Source organism: Helobdella robusta (genome assembly GCF_000326865.2).
Source record: "Helobdella robusta unplaced genomic scaffold HELROscaffold_31, whole genome shotgun sequence".
In the NCBI taxonomy this organism is placed as follows: Eukaryota; Metazoa; Annelida; class Clitellata; order Rhynchobdellida; family Glossiphoniidae; genus Helobdella; species Helobdella robusta.
The window spans coordinates 1376880-1395847 of NW_008704544.1; the positions used below are offsets into that span (position 1 = coordinate 1376880).

The 18968-nt window shown below is 33.6% G+C and overlaps 5 protein-coding genes across 5 annotated transcripts; 3 read left to right on the forward strand and 2 right to left on the reverse strand.

Annotated features, from left to right (window-relative positions):
- Nucleotides 1-64: 64 nt before the first annotated feature.
- On the forward strand, nt 65-1696 carry HELRODRAFT_187155 (hypothetical protein). Its single transcript, XM_009022360.1, has 4 exons — nt 65-379; nt 572-791; nt 885-941; nt 1097-1696. Exons 1-4 carry the CDS (start codon nt 236-238, stop codon nt 1615-1617), a joined length of 942 nt encoding a protein of 313 aa, XP_009020608.1. The 5' UTR covers nt 65-235; the 3' UTR covers nt 1618-1696.
- A 179-nt stretch (nt 1697-1875) lies between these two features.
- On the forward strand, nt 1876-2993 carry HELRODRAFT_112773 (hypothetical protein). Its single transcript, XM_009022361.1, has 3 exons — nt 1876-1933; nt 2019-2312; nt 2432-2993. The coding sequence occupies exons 1-3, from the start codon at nt 1916-1918 to the stop codon at nt 2846-2848; spliced, it is 729 nt and encodes a 242-aa protein (XP_009020609.1). The 5' UTR covers nt 1876-1915; the 3' UTR covers nt 2849-2993.
- Nucleotides 2994-3249: 256 nt separating this feature from the next.
- HELRODRAFT_174929 (hypothetical protein) lies at nt 3250-4525 on the reverse strand (the record flags this gene model as incomplete). The annotated part of the gene is made up of 3 exons (XM_009022362.1): nt 3250-3907; nt 4275-4347; nt 4501-4525. The coding sequence occupies 3 exons, from the start codon at nt 4523-4525 to the stop codon at nt 3250-3252; spliced, it is 756 nt and encodes a 251-aa protein (XP_009020610.1).
- Nucleotides 4526-4956: 431 nt separating this feature from the next.
- HELRODRAFT_82121 (hypothetical protein) lies at nt 4957-6493 on the reverse strand (the record flags this gene model as incomplete). Its single annotated transcript, XM_009022363.1, has 5 exons — nt 4957-5027; nt 5199-5248; nt 5683-5739; nt 5899-6056; nt 6413-6493. Coding segments are annotated over 5 exons (417 nt in total), but the record flags the coding sequence as incomplete, so codon positions are not given.
- Nucleotides 6494-8183: 1690 nt separating this feature from the next.
- Syt1a (synaptotagmin 1a) lies at nt 8184-10746 on the forward strand (the record flags this gene model as incomplete). The annotated part of the gene is made up of 7 exons (XM_009022364.1): nt 8184-8363; nt 8440-8565; nt 8672-8839; nt 9221-9391; nt 9687-9804; nt 10240-10373; nt 10561-10746. Coding segments are annotated over 7 exons (1083 nt in total), but the record flags the coding sequence as incomplete, so codon positions are not given.
- Nucleotides 10747-18968: the final 8222 nt, after the last annotated feature.

An 18968-nucleotide genomic window follows, 5' to 3' on the forward strand; every position in this document is an offset into this window, starting at 1 on the left:
TTACTTTTAAGATGTTGTACATTCTATCGGAATTTTTCTCGTGCTAATAAAATAAAAAAATAATGGAGATCTGGATAGTTGCGTGATCGATAGGGTTTTTTCCTCGTTCGCCATTCAACTTCAGACGTACCCCGGTGATCAACGTTAGTGAAAGTGAACAAGAAACACTCATCACTAATCAGTAGTATCCACTGGTTGTTTCTTCCTAAAAAGAAATTTGATTAAAACTATTGAAATGGCAGCCAATTTTGAAGAAGTGAAAGAGGAAGATGATTACGAAAGTCTGCCTGGCAGTACATCAGCGTCAGTTCACATGGTTGCTGGGGCTTTTGCTGGTCTCATGGAACACTGTGTCATGTACCCTTTCGATTTTGTCAAAGTCAGATGTCATTTATAATATTTTTTTTTTATTTAAAATTTAAATTTTTAATATTCAATTTTCATTTTCTTTTGATAAATCTTAATAAAATATAAAATCTTAATAAAATTTATTAAAAGACACTGATGATCATGCCATGTTTATATAAAGATTTAGTTTTCATTCAAAATTTTTTATTTATTTCCATGGCAGACAAGAATGCAAGCACAGAAACCAGATCCAAGAGCAAATTATCGAAACATGATTCATGCATTCTACAAAATAATAAGATACGAGGGGCCTATGAGGACAGTTCGAGGAATAAATGCCACGATTTATGGTGCAGGGCCTGCTCATGCACTATATTTTGCTGCTTATGAAAAATCTAAAAAGATTCTTAACAAATACACAAACCATAGCCATTTAACTCCAGGTCTCTAACTCTGTAGATTAAATTTTTATTTATTTTATTTGATTTTATTACAGAGTAGTTAATTAAATTTAAAATTTAAATTATGATCCATAGGGTTGGCGGGTATAGGAGCCACATTACTACACGATGCCATCATGACGCCTGCAGAAGGTTTGTGCATCATTATGATTTTATTAATTTTATTGATTATTTTTGAAAAATAATGATTATTAATTGCTTGAAAATGTGTAGAATTTTTGATGAAAGTGTTCTTAAAAATATAATTTCGGCTAATTTGTTATTAAAAATTTTTTTCTACTTTGCAGTTGTGAAGCAGAGAATGCAGGTGTACAACAGTCCTTACAAATCTTGTCTTGACTGTGCCCGCTGTATCAATCGACGTGAGGGACCAAGAGCATTCTACAGGAGTTACTTGACACAGCTATCAATGAACATACCCTTCCAGTGCACACACTTTATTTTTTATGAGTTAGGTCAAGATTTCTTAAATGAAAATCGCCACTACAATCCTAAGAGCCATATAATTTCTGGAGCGCTGGCCGGCGCTGTTGCAGCTGCAGTAACGACACCTCTTGACGTCTGCAAAACATTACTAAATACACAAGAAGGTTGTTCGATTGGTGTTGTATCTCTATCTGACAAACCAAGGACCATCAAGGGACTTTTTGCAGCTGGGAAAATAATTTATTCTCATAACGGCATTCCCGGTTTTTTCAAAGGCGTAAGCGCCAGAGTGGTGTATCAGATGCCATCTACTGCTCTGGCTTGGTCCGTATATGAATTCTTTAAACACTACATCACGAAGAATGTTGATGTGAATAAATGATTTTGACATTAATGCTTTTAAAATTTCGATATCGCTTCAATTATTTGTATGATAGTAAAAAAAGTTCTCCAGCTGAATTATTATCATGATGACGCAGTCACTAAATTATTTCTTGTAATTCGACGCTTGAAATTGAAATTGTAGCCAGGAAACAGTCTCGGTCTGGTCTTCAGTGTTCTATTTTATGAGACATTGATTAAAAATCTATGTTTAAATGTTAATTGTAATAATAAATCTCTAATATCGCTCTTGTGAATCAATCGGCAATCTTTCAAGATCATTTGTATTCAAACGTTCGATGATTAAACGTGCATCGGTGAGTTAGTTTGAGACAAATTGTTTTATTTTCGCGAGATATATTTTAATATCATAAATTTGATTAAAATGTCGAAATTTTTCAGTTGAGCTGCACGAAGGCTCTTCTGCCCCGCTCATCCGTACAGCTGAATTTCACCAGGAATGGACTCTTCCTTCACTACACTACGAAGAAGAAACGCCTCGCTGAGCGCAACAAATCGCCTGACAATCTTGAATGGACTCAGGTGCTCTTTGACGGTTTGAAGGTTGTCGATGAAGCTCAAAAAAACATCAACAAGGGACCCCACATGCTGCACCTCGTCACATTGACCAAACCAACGAACGGTAGAGCTTGGTGGGAAAAAGATATCATATCTGAACTAGGCCTCGAAGGAAAGGTGACTTAGTTTTTTTAATTTTGACAACTTTCTTTCTATGCACAAATGATTAACAATATTTAATTTTTGTCAATTAAAAACAAAATGTATTTTTAAAATTTTTGATACTTTTCATACAGTTGAACCAGCCAGTTGTCCTGAAAAATGTTCCAAACGTGAATAAAATGCTGAAGGAAGTGAAACATCTTGTGCAAATACAGCCATTAAAATTTCCACATGGCCTCCCACAGCATCCGACAGATTTTGAGAATGTCATCATAAAAAGCAATGGAGAATTAATTTTCAATAAAAATATATGCCCCAGCATAAATAATGACAACACTAATAATTTAAAGAATCAAAATGTACCAAGTGAAGGTGTAAAGAATAAGTGGGCACTGACCAAAGAAACAGTTCAGAAGACATTGGATAGAACGCTCCAACTGCATGAACTCAATAAAGACCACTTCCCCACTAAATACGTCTATAAGCTCAATCAAGATGGCAAAATGCATAGGTACAACTTCAACAAAGATGTCAGACAATTTAAATGGTGATCCAGTGTTTTCTGAAATTTGCAATCTCGTGTTTTAAAAAATAAAATCTTGTTTGAAGAGAATTTGTATAAAAAAAAATCCATTACAATTATTGTGTTTAATACTTGACAATGGATTGCAGCATTTAAATAAAAAATATCAACAACAGTTTATTAAGAAAATAATTTTTATTAAAATCAGTAACAAAAGTTCTGGCAAAGATTATTGTCAGGTGTTAACAATATCATTGCTAACTGCTTCGATATCAGTTACAAACTTGTTATATAAATAACTTAGTAATTAGTAAGAAATTAGTATAATTAGTAAATAATATATCTTTCAAAAATCAACTAATGAGAGTTAGGTCCTATCATTTATGAAAAATATAGATTTCTCGATTTTAAAATATAGATTCCCTGATGTTAAAATTGTCTTTGCTTTTTGCTGTAAGGAGGGATAACATTAACATCTGATGTAACATCATCATGTAATGTGCCTTGGTTAGTGTCATGATGATGCCTATTGTAATTAGGGTTATTATATCTATGCTTGTTATTTTGAAATCTGCTGTTGCTGTTGTATGCATTGTATGTACTGTTCGTATTTGTATATTTTTGTTTATAGCCTGTGAATGATTTTTGTGTAATGTCATTTGTGTGAATGCTGTTACCAAAGTTGTTGTCACGATCGTTGATTTTTTGAAAGTTATTAGTTGTGGACATGCTGAATGATTTGTAGTATGGGGAGTTACAGTTAAGCCATCCTGAGTTACTTGTAGTGCATGTTGTGTTGCTATTGTTGTGATGATTTTGATGGCCATGCTGCTGCTGTTGTCGACCAGCGTAGTTAATGTCACCATTGTTGTTGTTGATGTCGTCATTCATGTCACTTAAAATATTATATCGGTTGTATGAGTTGAAGTCGTTTTGCTTATACGCTGGTCTTGGAGAGTTGTAGCCGTTGCCATGTCCACTCCATGTTTCTGCGGCTGCTGATGATGATTCATCAACCTCTTCATCTTCTTCCTCCTCCTCACCATCATCTTCTTTGTTTGTTGCACTCCTTGCTTGACCAATTAACCTATGTAATTATTTTAATCGAGAATTTAACCATCTTTTGAAAAATTTAGAATTTATATTTCTTCAAAATTTAGTGTGCAATTTTTTTTAGATTTTTATTTCATACTGGACACTAATTTCTTAATATTTATTCATTAAAAACTGACTAGGAGGGCAATCAGTGAATGAATTGAATGCAAAAACCAATCCTATTAAAAAAGCAAATGATGTTAAATTATTGGGTGAAAGACATTCGAAAAATTGACTCTGGTGATGAAAATAAAAGTAAAATAGCCTGTAATTAAAATAAATCTGGCAAAAGTCGATATGTAATACAAAGAAGAATAACTTATTAAAATATTTATTTAAATTATAAGCATTTTATTGACTTTCTGTCCGGGTTATACAAATCGGCAAGGTAGTTTTCCCTCTCTATGGCGTGGCCTCGACCTTCGTTGAATGCTTGAATAAATTATGAAACAATTTTTGTATATGTTAATGTTTATATACATACAGAGAAATAGAGAGAGAAGAGAAAGAGAAGTGAAAAAAGCTTAAAAAAAGGGGGGGGGGAGAGAGAGAGAGAGAGAGAGAGAACAAGTTTTTCAAACAGACCTTTTACACTTTTATCAGGTGCCATGTTCATCCTATTTATCATGTAGCTATAAATTAATTGAAATGATAAGATAATGTTAGATAAGATGATAAAATGAAATAGTTTAAGATGACAATGATACTACTACTACTAATAATAATAATAATAATAATAATGATACCACTACTACTGCTATTACTACTACTACTACTACTACTACTACTACTACTACTACTACAAATAAACATAGATAATTTGATAATCTATGATAATGGTATATACAGGGAAGTTAAAACAATTCAGAATTACCAAAAAATTTGACGACAAAATTTATACATCTTAAAAACTGTGCAATAAATAAGAGATGGAGTTATAAGTATAACACAGTAAAGATGTAATTCAAATTGACATTATTACAGGTAAAAATGTAATACAAATCGGTAATATAAATTTGTTACAAATTTGTCATAATCCCATTAACTAACTAACCGACATATCAAATAACCCGTTCTATTTATTCCATGAGTGCAATGTACGCCAATAACATCTAGAAAATTAAAACAATCAAAGATTTAAATACTAAAAATAATGGACAGGTGTATAATTAAATTGCATAGATGAACAAATGAAAAGTTGATCACAGAGATAAATAATAATAACTTGATCAAATAGACAGATTAGCAGAATTTGAAAAAAAATTTATAAAAACCAGGCCAACCTGAATTATCATTATTCTCTTTAAGGAAGGTATCAACAGCTGCAAAGAATCTATGAAAAAGAATTAACTTATTTTATAAAAAAAAATATTAACAACAACAACACACGTTTAGACGACATTTTCCCCGAGATCGGGGGTTGCCGTTTGGCTACCTATGATGAAACCGAAATACCCTTTGACGCCATTCCATCATAAGTAATTTATTTGGCTAATTTTTACGCAGGACGCCCTTCCTTATGCAACCACAGTTATAAGCGGTGGGCCTAGCCTTTGATGATCCAACATCACTCACAAGGCAGTGAGGGTCAGTTTAATGTCATAACCAGGACATAAAAAAAAAAAAAAATATTAAGCTGGAGAAAAAATAGATATGATACTGAAATAACTAATAACTATAGAATAATTAAAATAAGATCAATAATAATATATATTTATTTTAAATGTTAATATAATTATATCAAATATAAGAAAATAAAGCCATTACTGTTTGATAACTTTAGCGTTGGGTACTTTGTGGCCTTCGGTGTAGATTTTTTTGTACCTAACTCCTTGGTCTGTTATTAACTTTGGAGATGTTATTAAAATGGTTAATTAAAAATATTATTGAAAAAAGTATAAAAAATTATTTATATATCACTGTAGTTTTATGATTTATATAAATTTTTCTATTTAAAACGATCACAAATGAACAGATTTTGACTTAAAGTAGGTTATAAAGCCAACCTTATCAAGATAGTATTTGTTGGTGTTAGTTAGATCAATCACTAATCCTAATTTGAAGTTCTGTCTCTTGACTTCTTCGACTAACAAATGTGGAGTGAATGGGGTAACACCAAGTGGGAGGTGCCTATTAAATTTCTAGTTTGTTGAAAAGGATCATGAATTATATTTTAAAATATTGCCATTTTTAAAGATAAATAAAAACAATACAATTGAAATAAAAAAATAATAGGATATATTTATTTGTATACTCATCTATTACAATTAATAAGTATTAATAATAATAATAATTAATACATAAAAAAAAATTCACTAGCTTGCTACCAACCTATGTATTGTATATTGATATTCTTAACCAATTAGTTTAAAATTAAATAGCAACTCCTAAAAAACATATTTAAAAAAAAAACAACAAAATATTACAGAATAAAATAGTAAAAAGCTTTAATTTTAATTTTTAATTAATTAAATTAAATTAAAATCGGAGATCTCACCTCGGCCAGAGGAACTTTGAATGCAATGAATCTCGTACCACTGATCAACTTGCCGATCGCTTCGTAGTTTTCCCATCTTTCAAATTTTATATTTTAAATAAATAAAATGTGCACAATTTTATAAATTTCAAAATTTTTTCACGAACTTGTCCGGAATTTTCATTTTTTTATAAATTTTTCGACCAGAATTGACTCCACGTGTAAACAGCAGAAAAACCCAAAAACGCTAAATAAACCAAAGTCATTTTTATTCCGAAAGTAAAATTCACTTAGTCTGACCGACGTCAATTGGAAGCTCGCCATCGTCATGTAAATAGATCAAAGAATTTTAATCAAAAATTATAATAAATTAGAATGATCAAATTAATCATCAAATTTATTCCTCTCTACCACGAAAATAGCTCTGGAAAATCGATTATTGCAAGCCAGGCGTGTGCTGGAATATGCAAGCAACTGCTTGTCCTCGCGATCCAACGCCAACACACACGCACATAAACCTATGTATGTTTGTGTGTTTGTATGCGCGTGTGTGTGTATTCACATATATGTATGTGTTTGTATGTGATTGTATGAATGTATGGTTTAATGTATGTAAAAGTATGATCGAACTGTACGTAGGCTATGTATGTTGTATGTATGATTTTATGTATGTTTTTATGTATACTTTATATATATATATATATATATATATATGTGTGTGTGTGTGTGTGTGTGTGTGTGTGTGTGTGTGTGTGTGTGTGCGTGTGTGTGTTTAATGTATGAATGAATGTATGTATGTATGTCGTTTGTTGCATGTATGTATATCAGTACGTATGTGTATATGTATGTGTGTGTGTGTGTTTTATATACAGTGTCTTGTGAAGAAACAGCAACTCATTGCGAATTTCGTTTACATTATGATCTTATAAAATCAATAACATAATCTGCTCGTTAACTGAAAATATCCACTACACTAGGATTAATTTGACTTTTGAAAAGATTAATTGCAACTCTGATCAAGATATTGTTAAAATTTCAGTCACTTTTTACTCTGCGGATTACACACAGAATATTATTTAAGATAGTTTTTTAGCAGCGTTTGACAGAGCGATGCAAATTAGATAAATAAATAAAACTTAAATATCAAACCAAAAAACATCAAATTGAAACTTTGAAACAATTACTTCTCCACATTATTATCGATTTAATTGCTCTTCGTAGATAGGATCAGTTGTTCCTGGTAAAAGTACAACAACCAAACAACAACTCGACAAAAATGGGATTCACAAGGAAAGTTCTGCGGACAGTAGCCACCACAACTGCGTTCACAACCACCACTGAGGCAGAGTACGAATATGAAGGAGATGAGGATGCAGAGGAGGAGGAGGAGGAGGAAGATGAGGAGGCCCTCATCTTCACCACGGAGTCCTCGGTTACTGAGACCAATAAGAACCCGCTGGAAAAACTGGAAGAAACCATGATGCAAAAATTCAACAGTTAGTTTTGACGAAAATTTGGAGATTAGGTTGTTGTTTGTTGGGCTTGGTCAGAAGGTTGTTGTTTGTTGACGTTGTTTTTTTCTCGCTGAAATTGTTTTGCTGGTCTGTTGTTGAAATTGTTTAATACAATTTACCAGAATAACAATTTAATTGAGGTCGGTAGTGAGCTGAAAAACAATCTATCAATAATTTCATTCATACTCGTAGTGAGTTGAAATACAATCTATCAATAATTTCATTCATACTCACTCATAACCACTACCACTACCCCCAACAACAACAACCACTTCAAAGTTCCACCGTGGGGAACAGTGTGCATTGGCATACTGGCACTCCTCATCTTACTCTGTTGCTGTGGATGTCTCTTGAGAATGTGCTGGAAGAGACGGAAGGGTAAGGAGGGGAAGAAGGGTCTGAAAGGGGCCGTCGATTTGAAAAATGTTCAACTTCTTGGAAGCTCCATGAAAGAAAAGGTACGCACATTCCCCCCGAAATCAACCGACAAACTTCTTAAAAATCTACTCAAACTTTAACTTGAAATTTTTCTAGGTGCAGCCCGATTTAGAATCGTTGGAAGGTAACATGGAAGACAACGAAGGAGTGGAAAATGCGAAAGAGGAAGTGAAACTTGGAAAACTCCAGTTCTCAATGGATTATGATTTCCAGAAATCTGAAGTAAATTAGTTCTTTATATTCCCTTACAAATCATAAATAGACAAGCTTGATAAATCAGCATGGAATAATTATCACGTTATAGCATACTGGATGAATTAATTCTCAGTTATCAGTTGGAGTGATTCAGGCTGTGGATCTGCCTGGAATGGATATGTCGGGGACGTCGGACCCCTACGTTAAAGTCTACATCATGCCGGATAAGAAGAAAAAGTTCGAGACGAAAGTTCATCGGAAGACGTTGAATCCTGTTTTCAATGAAACTTTTGTTTTCAAGGTTCGTGCTGTGTCCTGCGAGAAATGAAATGCGTGTGTGTGTTCGTGTGTGTGTGTGTGTGTGTGTGTTCGTGTGTGTGTGTGTATATGTGTTACGTGTTTGTGTGGTGTTGTGTGTGGCTTTTGATCGAACGTGTCAGAAATAAAATGACGACGATATTTAATGTCCTATGCAAATATCCTATGCACATATACTTCGCTATCATTGGAGGGGTCATCCTCTTTACCTTTCACTCTCTCTCTTTCTCTCTCTTTCTCTTTCTCTCTTTCTCTCTTTCACACACACACACACACACACACACACACACATACATACGCACACACACACACGCACACACACACACATACACACACGCACACACAAACGAAAACACATTCAAAGGTACCCTACGCCGAGATTGGCTCGAAGACATTGACATTCGCTGTGTACGACTTCGATAGGTTTTCGAAACATGATCAGATTGGGCAGGTGCTGGTGCCCCTGAACTCCGTCGATTTGGGCAGGGTGGTCGAGGAATGGAGAGACCTCACGAGCCCTGAGTCTGAAGAGAAGGTAGGTGTGGCTGTTGTTGTTTGTACAACGAGTGGTGGGTATCTGTATCTGTGCAAGTTATTTTTAAAAATTTAACAATTTCTAATGTTGTGCACTCGTATGTACTCACTCATGTTGTTTTCCATTTCTTTTCACCATCCATCCATCCATCAACGAGTACGTATCTGCATTGACATTATAATGCGACACCCATCTACAAAACGTTAAACACCACCACCAACAACAACAACAACAACAACAACATCAACAACAACAACGACGACGACGACTACAACAACGACAACGACAAAACCAGGAAAACAAACTCGGAGATATCTGTTTCTCGCTGAGGTACGTACCAACAGCCGGTAAGTTAACAATCGTCATCCTAGAAGCTAAGAACTTGAAAAAAATGGACGTCGGTGGATTGTCAGGTAATATTATAAATAATAGTATAGCCAGATGGTGTAATGGTTAAGGCGCCTGGTCCTGCTGTTGCAACGACCGGTATCGAATGCAAAGATATTCTCACCTATTTTATGCTGCACTGTGTGTGTGCTACGTTGATATTTTGATTAAATTAATAAAATTAAGAGAGAATAAATCATAATAATAATTATTATTATTACAAAATGACGTCATAATTATTTTAATAATCATTTTAATATATAAAATAACAAGTCTTTTTTAAATAGAATATTAATGTTCTATGCTATATTTTATACGTGCGCTTCTTCAAAATAACCATGTGTAGGAATTATCTGAATTTATTTAATTATTTTTTTGAAGTGCATTCAAAAACTTATACACAACATCAACGTCACCGTCATCATCATCACGTCATCATCACGTCATCATCATGACTGAAGATCCGTACGTGAAGTTGGCGCTCCTAATGAATGGAAAGAGGATCAAGAAGAAAAAATCAACCATAAAGAAATGCACGTTGAATCCCTATTGGAATGAGTCATTCAGTTTCGAGGTGGCGTTCGAACAAATCCAGGTTTGTGACTGTCGCTGCTGCGGCTACTGTAGCTGCTGCTGTGGTCGCTGCTGTGGTTGTTGTTGTCGTCAGTGTTGTTCTGCTGTTTTGGGAGAGCTTTTGTATTGTAACATAAGGGGAAAAATAACAATGACAACAACAGAACAATAACACAACAATAAAAATATCATGCAATCCACCCTGACAGAAAATTTCACTCGACATAACGGTAGTAGATTACGACCGCATCGGAACCTCAGACCCCATTGGCCACGTCCTACTGGGGTGCAATGCTACAGGGACCGAGCTACGCCATTGGTCGGATATGTTGGCCAACCCCCGCAGACCCATTGCGCAGTGGCATACGTTGCAGGAAGTCCCCGAGAAGAATTGAAGTGGTTGATTTTGACGTCGTTGATGATGCCGTGTGGTGTGTGTTGGTTGGTTCGTGTGTTGAGGTGTGTTGAGGTGTGTTGAAGTGTGTTGAGGTGTGTTGAGGTGTGTTGAGTTGTGTTGAGGTGTGTACTAGTGTTGCATTGGTGTTGTTGCTAAAGTGTGTTAAGGTGTGTGTGTGTGTTGCTGTCTTCGGCGTCTTTAATTTGATTTAAATTTGGCGTGTTTTGGCGTGTTTAAGCTGTTGAAGTTGGCTGATGAGGACGATGATCATAACGAACCTGCATTTTTAATTGTATCTTTGTATTTCATTTGTTTACTGCGTGTGCTAATGTATATTACACACAACAATAAGAACGAAGATAATAACAACAACAACTACAACAGCTACAACAACAATAACAATAATAATAATTCTTATAATTATAAAAGACTACTAATAATAACACAGCATGATAAATCATTAGTAGAAAGAAATTTTTTTTAATTATTATCTGTTCCCATCCCTTTTCGTTGAATATAATGGTGTCTCCATCGTCAACAACAGGCTCTGTCGTTTTTGTATGTGTATGAATATGTGTATATCTGTGTGTGTGTGTGTCTCTCTCTCTCTCTCTCTCTCTCTCTCTCTCTTTCTCTCTCTCTCTCTGTGTGTATGTGTTGTGTGTGCGTGTGTGTGTGTGTGTTTGTTTGTGTGTGTGTGTTATTTTTTTATTTTATGTGTTTGTCTATACCTAAATTTTTTTAGATATTTTTTAATCGTATCGATAAATGCACTTATGATAGTTAATATTCTCTATTTCTTTTTTTTTCTCTCTCTCTCCTCTCTCTCTCTCTTTCTTTTTCTTTCTTTCTTTCTCTCTCTCTCAACTTTTTTTTAAATATATTTTTATTACATTAGATAGACGTCCTAAGATGTGTAAGCGAGCATTTGTTAAAAATTAACTTCGTAGTCATTTGCTGTGGCACATTTGTTGCTGTGCTATTAACATGACGATGACGGTGATGATGATGATGAGGAGGAAGAAGAAGTGTTGTTGGTAGTGATTATGATGAAGATGATGAAGATGATGACGAAGACGATGATGGTGGAGAATATGTCAATTAAGATGAAAAAAATTATCCGAACCCAACCGGATAAACATACTACAAAAAAATTATTTAATTTGACATGTATATATATATATATATATATATATAAATATATACATGTGTGTGTGTGTTTGTATGTTTGTATGTTGATGTTTGTGTATGTATTCACAATACAAAGTACAAACTGTTATCTTTTGAATGAATTATTTCCAATACATTGATTTGTTACGAAGTTAATGTTTCCACAGTATCCCTAAGGCTAGTATAACAGACTATTATTATGATTTAATAAATTTAATAAAAATTAAATATATATATATATATATTAATTTATTTATAGACTATTATACATATATATTTATATATATATACATTATTAATGTTGCATAGGAGCAGCAACACTGAGTGGAACTTTGGTAAACTTGTACAAGATAGGACATGGAAATGGATTGTGTGTGCGTATGTGTGTGTGTGCGTGTGTGTGTGTGTGTATGTGTGTGTACGTTGTCTGTATGTATGTGATTGTTAACGATTTTGATTAATTAATTGTGTAATAATAATAATTATAATAATAATAATAGTTATAAAATCTTTAAAGAGATGTAGCAATAAAATCTTAAGAAATTCGATCAATAATAAAATCCTCTCTTGTTAAATGGCTTGAATGGGCAAGGAGTTGTATGATATATATATATATATATATATATATTTGTGTATTTATTATAATAATAATTATAGTTATTTTTATTATTGTTATTGTTGTTGTTGTTTTATTATTTTTATTTTTAAAATAATTTAGGGTCCATGTCTTTTCAACACCATTTACATATGGACGTTTAATGAAAGATGCATTACTATATATATATATATATATATATATATATATATATACATAAATACTATATATATATATATAATTATATATATATAACATTTTTTACAATTTTATGCTGTGTGCATGTATATATGTTTGTGCGTGTGTGTTTCATATATTTTTATGAGGATATGAATGATATATATATATATATATATATATATATATAGTGTATTTGTTTGTGTGTGTTTGTGAGAAAATCTTATTTGAATTACCTAGCATTTTTTCGAAGATTTTTAATTCACAATGTGACATTTTTATTTATTTATGTATAAAAACTTATCGTATGCGTATTTATGAATTAGAATTGTTAGTCTATTCGCCATCGTCATCATCATCATCATCATCGCCACCATCATGACGTCATTATGATCATCGTCATCGTTATCGTCACATTACGTCATAATCAATGTCACTGTATTAGAGTAGAGTCTAGAAATGTTTAACCGTTTTGCTCATACTATTGTTCTAGATTTTTTATTAATAAAACTATTCTTTCTTCATTCATTCATTCATTCATTCATTTACTCGTTCGTTCATTCATTCATTCATTCATTCATTTTTTTCGTTTACTCATTTTCGCTCTTTCCACCATTCAATTAAATAATACAATTACCGTTGGTCGCTCGAGACTTTAATTAAGTTAGTGAAATATGACGATACAAAACATTCAATCAAAATTACTGACGCATTCATCTGAATATAACGAATTTTCAAACTTTTTTCTGGGGTTTTAATTTATTTTTTTGTTAAAAATATCAATAAAAATTTAAAAAACATACATAGTAAAAATTATAATAATAAAAATGTTGTAACCCATTTGACTTAGTATCTGCAAACACCAATGTTACAACTTCAATGATCTCAACATCTGCAGCACCAGTGTTGTAGCTACCAACGGTCGTCAAGAGTTCGTTTATCCGTGGCATCAAAAATTTTCGATAGACGAACGCAACTGCTTCAAACGCAAACAAAGCTGAACGTTCATTTGAATACCAACAGTAATAGAGACAATAAAGTAAGCCAAATAACTATGATACATTGATCAGACTTACAACTTCGCTAGACCTTCGCCTGTAACTTTCTCTTCCGTATTTACAGCCAATTTTACAATCATAGATACAATTTTTCTTTACATTCTATGGTTTACCATCCAAAGATTACAAATGTAGCATAGTAAATAATATGCGGCTACTGCAACTATACTATTACTATTACTACATTATTATTATTTTGCTACAATAACTACTACTACTACCACTTCTACTACTACGTCTACTACTACTACTACTACTACTACTACTACTACTACTACTACTACTACTACTACTACTACTACTACTACTATTATCACTTTTACCACTACTACTACTAATAATAATATTAATAATAATAACAATAACTCGATGACTGCATCATCTTTGTGTCCACCCATCTAGCAGATAACCACCATGATGACCTGAACCTACCCCCGCTCCTGGCATCTGTCGATTCAAATCTTTTAAAAACTAATAATTTTTTTGGTTAGATTTAGCAAAAGTTAAACAAATTTAAAAAAATATATTTGTTGTTATCATTATAATTATTGTTTATAATAATTATTTAAATACATTGTGGAATCGTGAAAGAATGATCCAGTTGATGTAATATGGTAATAGATTGTAGCAACTGTTGTTGTCGCCAATGACGTCATCGTCGTCGTCATCGTCATCTTCAGCATCCTTATCTATTTAATCTTTGCTGACGTCATCATCGGCGCCATCATCCTCACCATCATCGGCGTATTAACGTCCGTTAGCGAATAAATATTTCACGAATCGATGATTCTGTTATCTGTCCATTATTGTGGCACTTGTGTCGGCGTTCTCGGCGATCTCCGCCCACTATTCATCATCATCATCATCATCTTCCCAATCATTATCATCATCTTCCCAATCTTCATCATCATCATCATCATCATCATCATCATCATCATCTTCCCAATCATCATCATCATCATCATCTTCCTAATCATCATCATCATCATCTTCCCAATCATCATCATCATTTTCCAATCATCATCATCATCATCACCTTCCCAATCATTATCATCATCTTCCCAATCATCATCATCATCACCATCTTCCCAATCATCATCATCATCTTCCCAATCATCATCATCATCTTCCCAATCATCATCATCATCATCACCTTCCCAATCATCATCATCATCATCTTCCCAATCATTATCATCATCATCATCATTATCAACATTATCATTACTATAATTAATTAGTGCTATCGTTATCATTAATAACTGCATCATCATCATTATCATCATAGCTGCCATTACAATTTCAATTCCTTAAAAACAGCTTGAGAAGCAGTTGCAGTTGTAGTTGTAGTAGTAATAGTAGTAGTAGTAGTAGTAGTAGTAGTAGTAGTAGTAGTAGTAGTAGTAGTAGTAGTAGTAGTAGTAATAGTAGTAACAGTAGTAGCAGCAACAGTGGTAGTAGCATCTGCAGCAGCTTTAGTAGTAGTAACAATAGTAGCAGTACTAGTTTAAAATAAATACACCGACGTACACAAACCACACACACACACACACAAACCACACACACACACACACACACACACATACACACATGTACACGCACATATGTACACACAACACACACATACACGCGCACGCACGCACGCATGCACACGCACACACATGAATTCTGGCGAAGATTAATGATGGGCAATTTTAAAGAAATTTTTGTCTCGGTCATTTTTAGAATTAAAAATGTCAGCACCATCATCGACGGATCGTTCTCTCTCCCTCTCTTTCTCTTTTTTTCTCTCTTTTTATTTCTTTTCTTCTTTATGTATATATGTATTTGTATATTTATGGTTTTATCTGTTTGTTAAGCTGCCAAAATTTTTAAAATTTCATTCGAATATTCAGATTCCGAACGTGATATAAGCCAACAGGCAGTTGTTACATGATTACACCCTGAATATTACTTTGGTAGAGTACTACAAATAGGCATGCAGATGTAACAAAAATGTACAAAGCTCGATGAGAAACTACAAAAAAAACAAAAATACTTTAAAAAAAAAACTGCCTCCCACTCTCTATAAATTTCGATTTACTTAAAAAGCTCACGGAGTCGTAAGTGGACACAAACACACCACTTAACGCCATTTAAACCATTTGAATATTTGATGACGATGACGTCAGAGAGATGTGCTGCTGCGGTCGAAGAAGTAGTAGTAGTAGTGGTGGTGGAGATGGTGGTAGTAGTAGTAGTTGTGGTAGTAATAGTTGCAGCAATGGTAGTAGTAGTAGTAGTGGTAGTTGTAGTAGTAGTAGTTATAGTAGTAAAAATATTAGTAGTAGTAGTAGTAGTTGATGTGGTTGCTGTAGCAGCGTCCACTAACTGACTACCTGATGAATGGATAAATTTCATACCCGCAGTGAAACGTTTTTGAAGGAATGAATCGTTTATAAATTAATAGCTCCCCTTCAATTAAGCTTTCCCTCTAGAGAATGAGAGTCCGTGTGTGTACGTGTTTGTTAGTGTGTGTGCATGTGTGTGTGCGTGTGTGTGTGTGGGGGGGGGCTGAAGGTTTGTTTGTTTCTCTGCGTGCGTGCGTGTGCATGTGTGTTTGATTCTGTGTGTGTTTTTCCTACTGTGTAAGTGTGCCAATCCGAAGACTAATGAAATATTTAGATGCACGTGCGTATAGAAGAAAGAGACATGCGTGTGATTGCTGCACAGAACGAACATGTCAGCGTAGTCAGTTGAATGGTTTTTTTGTTGATGTCGTCAATTATGATGCTACGTAACTGCGTGGGAATGTTTTTTTTGATTTAGTTAAGGTGCTCAGTATCTTCGCATTGATACAGAATTTAAAAGCCAGACGTATGGGCAAGTGCGTAAATATAATCTGAATCAAACATATAAACGTAGACAAACATACAGATACATACAAACATACAGATACATACAAACATACAGATACATACAAACATACAGATACATACAAACATACAGATACATACAAACATACAGATACATACAAACATACAAATGCGTACAAACATACAAAACGCATACAAACATACAACGTCTGTATAGTTGCAGCTGCTTTATTGATCACGTGCTCCAAACATTCTTCTTCATTAAAATGGCGGAATTTTCAGCGGAAGTAACTATCAAAGACCGTAAATAAGATGTTAAGCTCTCTACGTCTGGTCTTTGAATTGTTTTTAATCGTTTTCCGGTTCCCTATTCACGATGTTGTTGTTGATGTTGATATTGTTGTTGTTGTTGTCGTTGTTGTTGTTGATATTTTTGTCGTTGTTAATGTGATATTGTTGTTGATATTGCCGTTTGTGACGTCACTAGTATTTTTGTTAATGTGATCTATGACGTCATAGAACTTTTGTTGTTTTTTTTTGTTGAAGTCGGAAAAGGTTTCTGTTAGAAATTTCAAATTGCAAAGGAGAAACGCATTAAATAACATTTGTATATACGCCAGAGTAAGTAATAATAAAAAGCATCTTCTTCTTCTTCTTCATTTTTTAGTCATCATCATCTTCTTCATCATCTTCATCTCCATCATCATCATCTTCTTCTTCTTCTTCATCATCTTGAATATCAATTATTCTTTCACTTAATCTGCCACTCAATCAATGTTTTGTGTTAACACATTCAGCATGCTACACACCCACACACACACACACACACACACACACACACACACACACACACACATGTATATATATATATACGTATATGTATATATATATATATTGTATTGTTTTGTATATATGCACGTGTTAGCGTTAATAGAAAATCTAGTTAGCCCGGGCAAAAACATGCATTTGATTATTATTTACAATTGATGCATCATCACGTTCGTGACGTCATCAGGCTGATCGCCGACGTCAGCGTCAGCGTCATCATCATCATAATCGTCATCATCATCATCATCATCGTCGTCGTCATCATCTTCATCATCATTGTCTTCGTCATCGTCATCATAGCGAGAAGAGCAGCAGATAATTTTGCACGAAGTTTTGAGAAAGTGATATTAATAGATGGAACTTACCCGATGGTATTATGTTTAATTATGTGGAGGTAAAGATGTGATGATGATGATGATGAGGTTGACGACGATGATGATGATGGTAGAAGAAGACATGATGATGATGACGACTGTGATGATTAATGATGATGATGATGGTGATGGTGGTGTTGATGGTATGACAGTGGTGATGAAGAAGATGATGATGGTGAAAATTGCGAAAAAGAAAGAAGAGATGATGATGATGGTGATATAATGACGTAGACGACGATGATGGTGGTTATAAAAGAGACGATGATGATGATGACGACGATGATGATGATGATGCAAATGATATTTAAGCTTTATTAACCTTCATAATAATCTCAGCGTGCGAATAAATGACTATGATGATGTATTTGGCGTTCTGCTCGGCTCATGGTGATGGTGATGATGACGACGACGATGATGATGACTATGATGAAAATGATAAAGATGATGGAAATGATGATGACGATGATGATGATGGTGATAAGGACGACGACGATGATGATGTTTATGATAATGATGACATAGATGAAAATGATGAAGATGAGGGTGATGATGAAGATGATGATGGTGAAGATGATGATGACGATGATGATGACGATGATGATGATGATGACGATGATAATACACACACACACACACACATACACACGGACACATACAAACTTATAAATAAACACACATTGAAATTGAATGTTGTCAAAATTAATTGAAAAACTCCGCGCTGCGTTTATACGTGGTTAACTAGCTGATGATGGTGGTGATGATGATGATGTTCATTGGATGGATGGATGGTTTGAAATCATAAAATTGGATGAAAATGATAGAAGGATAAATAGAGAGATGGATGGATAGATTGATGTGTAGATAAATTAATAGATAGACTTATGTTTGTATTATGTTAAAAAGACTAGATAGAAAAATGGATAGATAGATGGATGGATAGATGGATAGATAGATGGATAGATAGATAGATGAACCATTAAAAAAAGAAATAAATAAATAGATTAAGATACAAAAGTTTATTGTCATCCTATAAAGAAGCAAAAAGTGGTTATAAAATTATTGATAGTATTAAAACAAAGAAAGAAAATTCAGCTGGCACATAGAAAATTATTTTTAAACGTAATGATGGAGTGAACATAAAAATGAAAGAATGAATAAAAAAATGA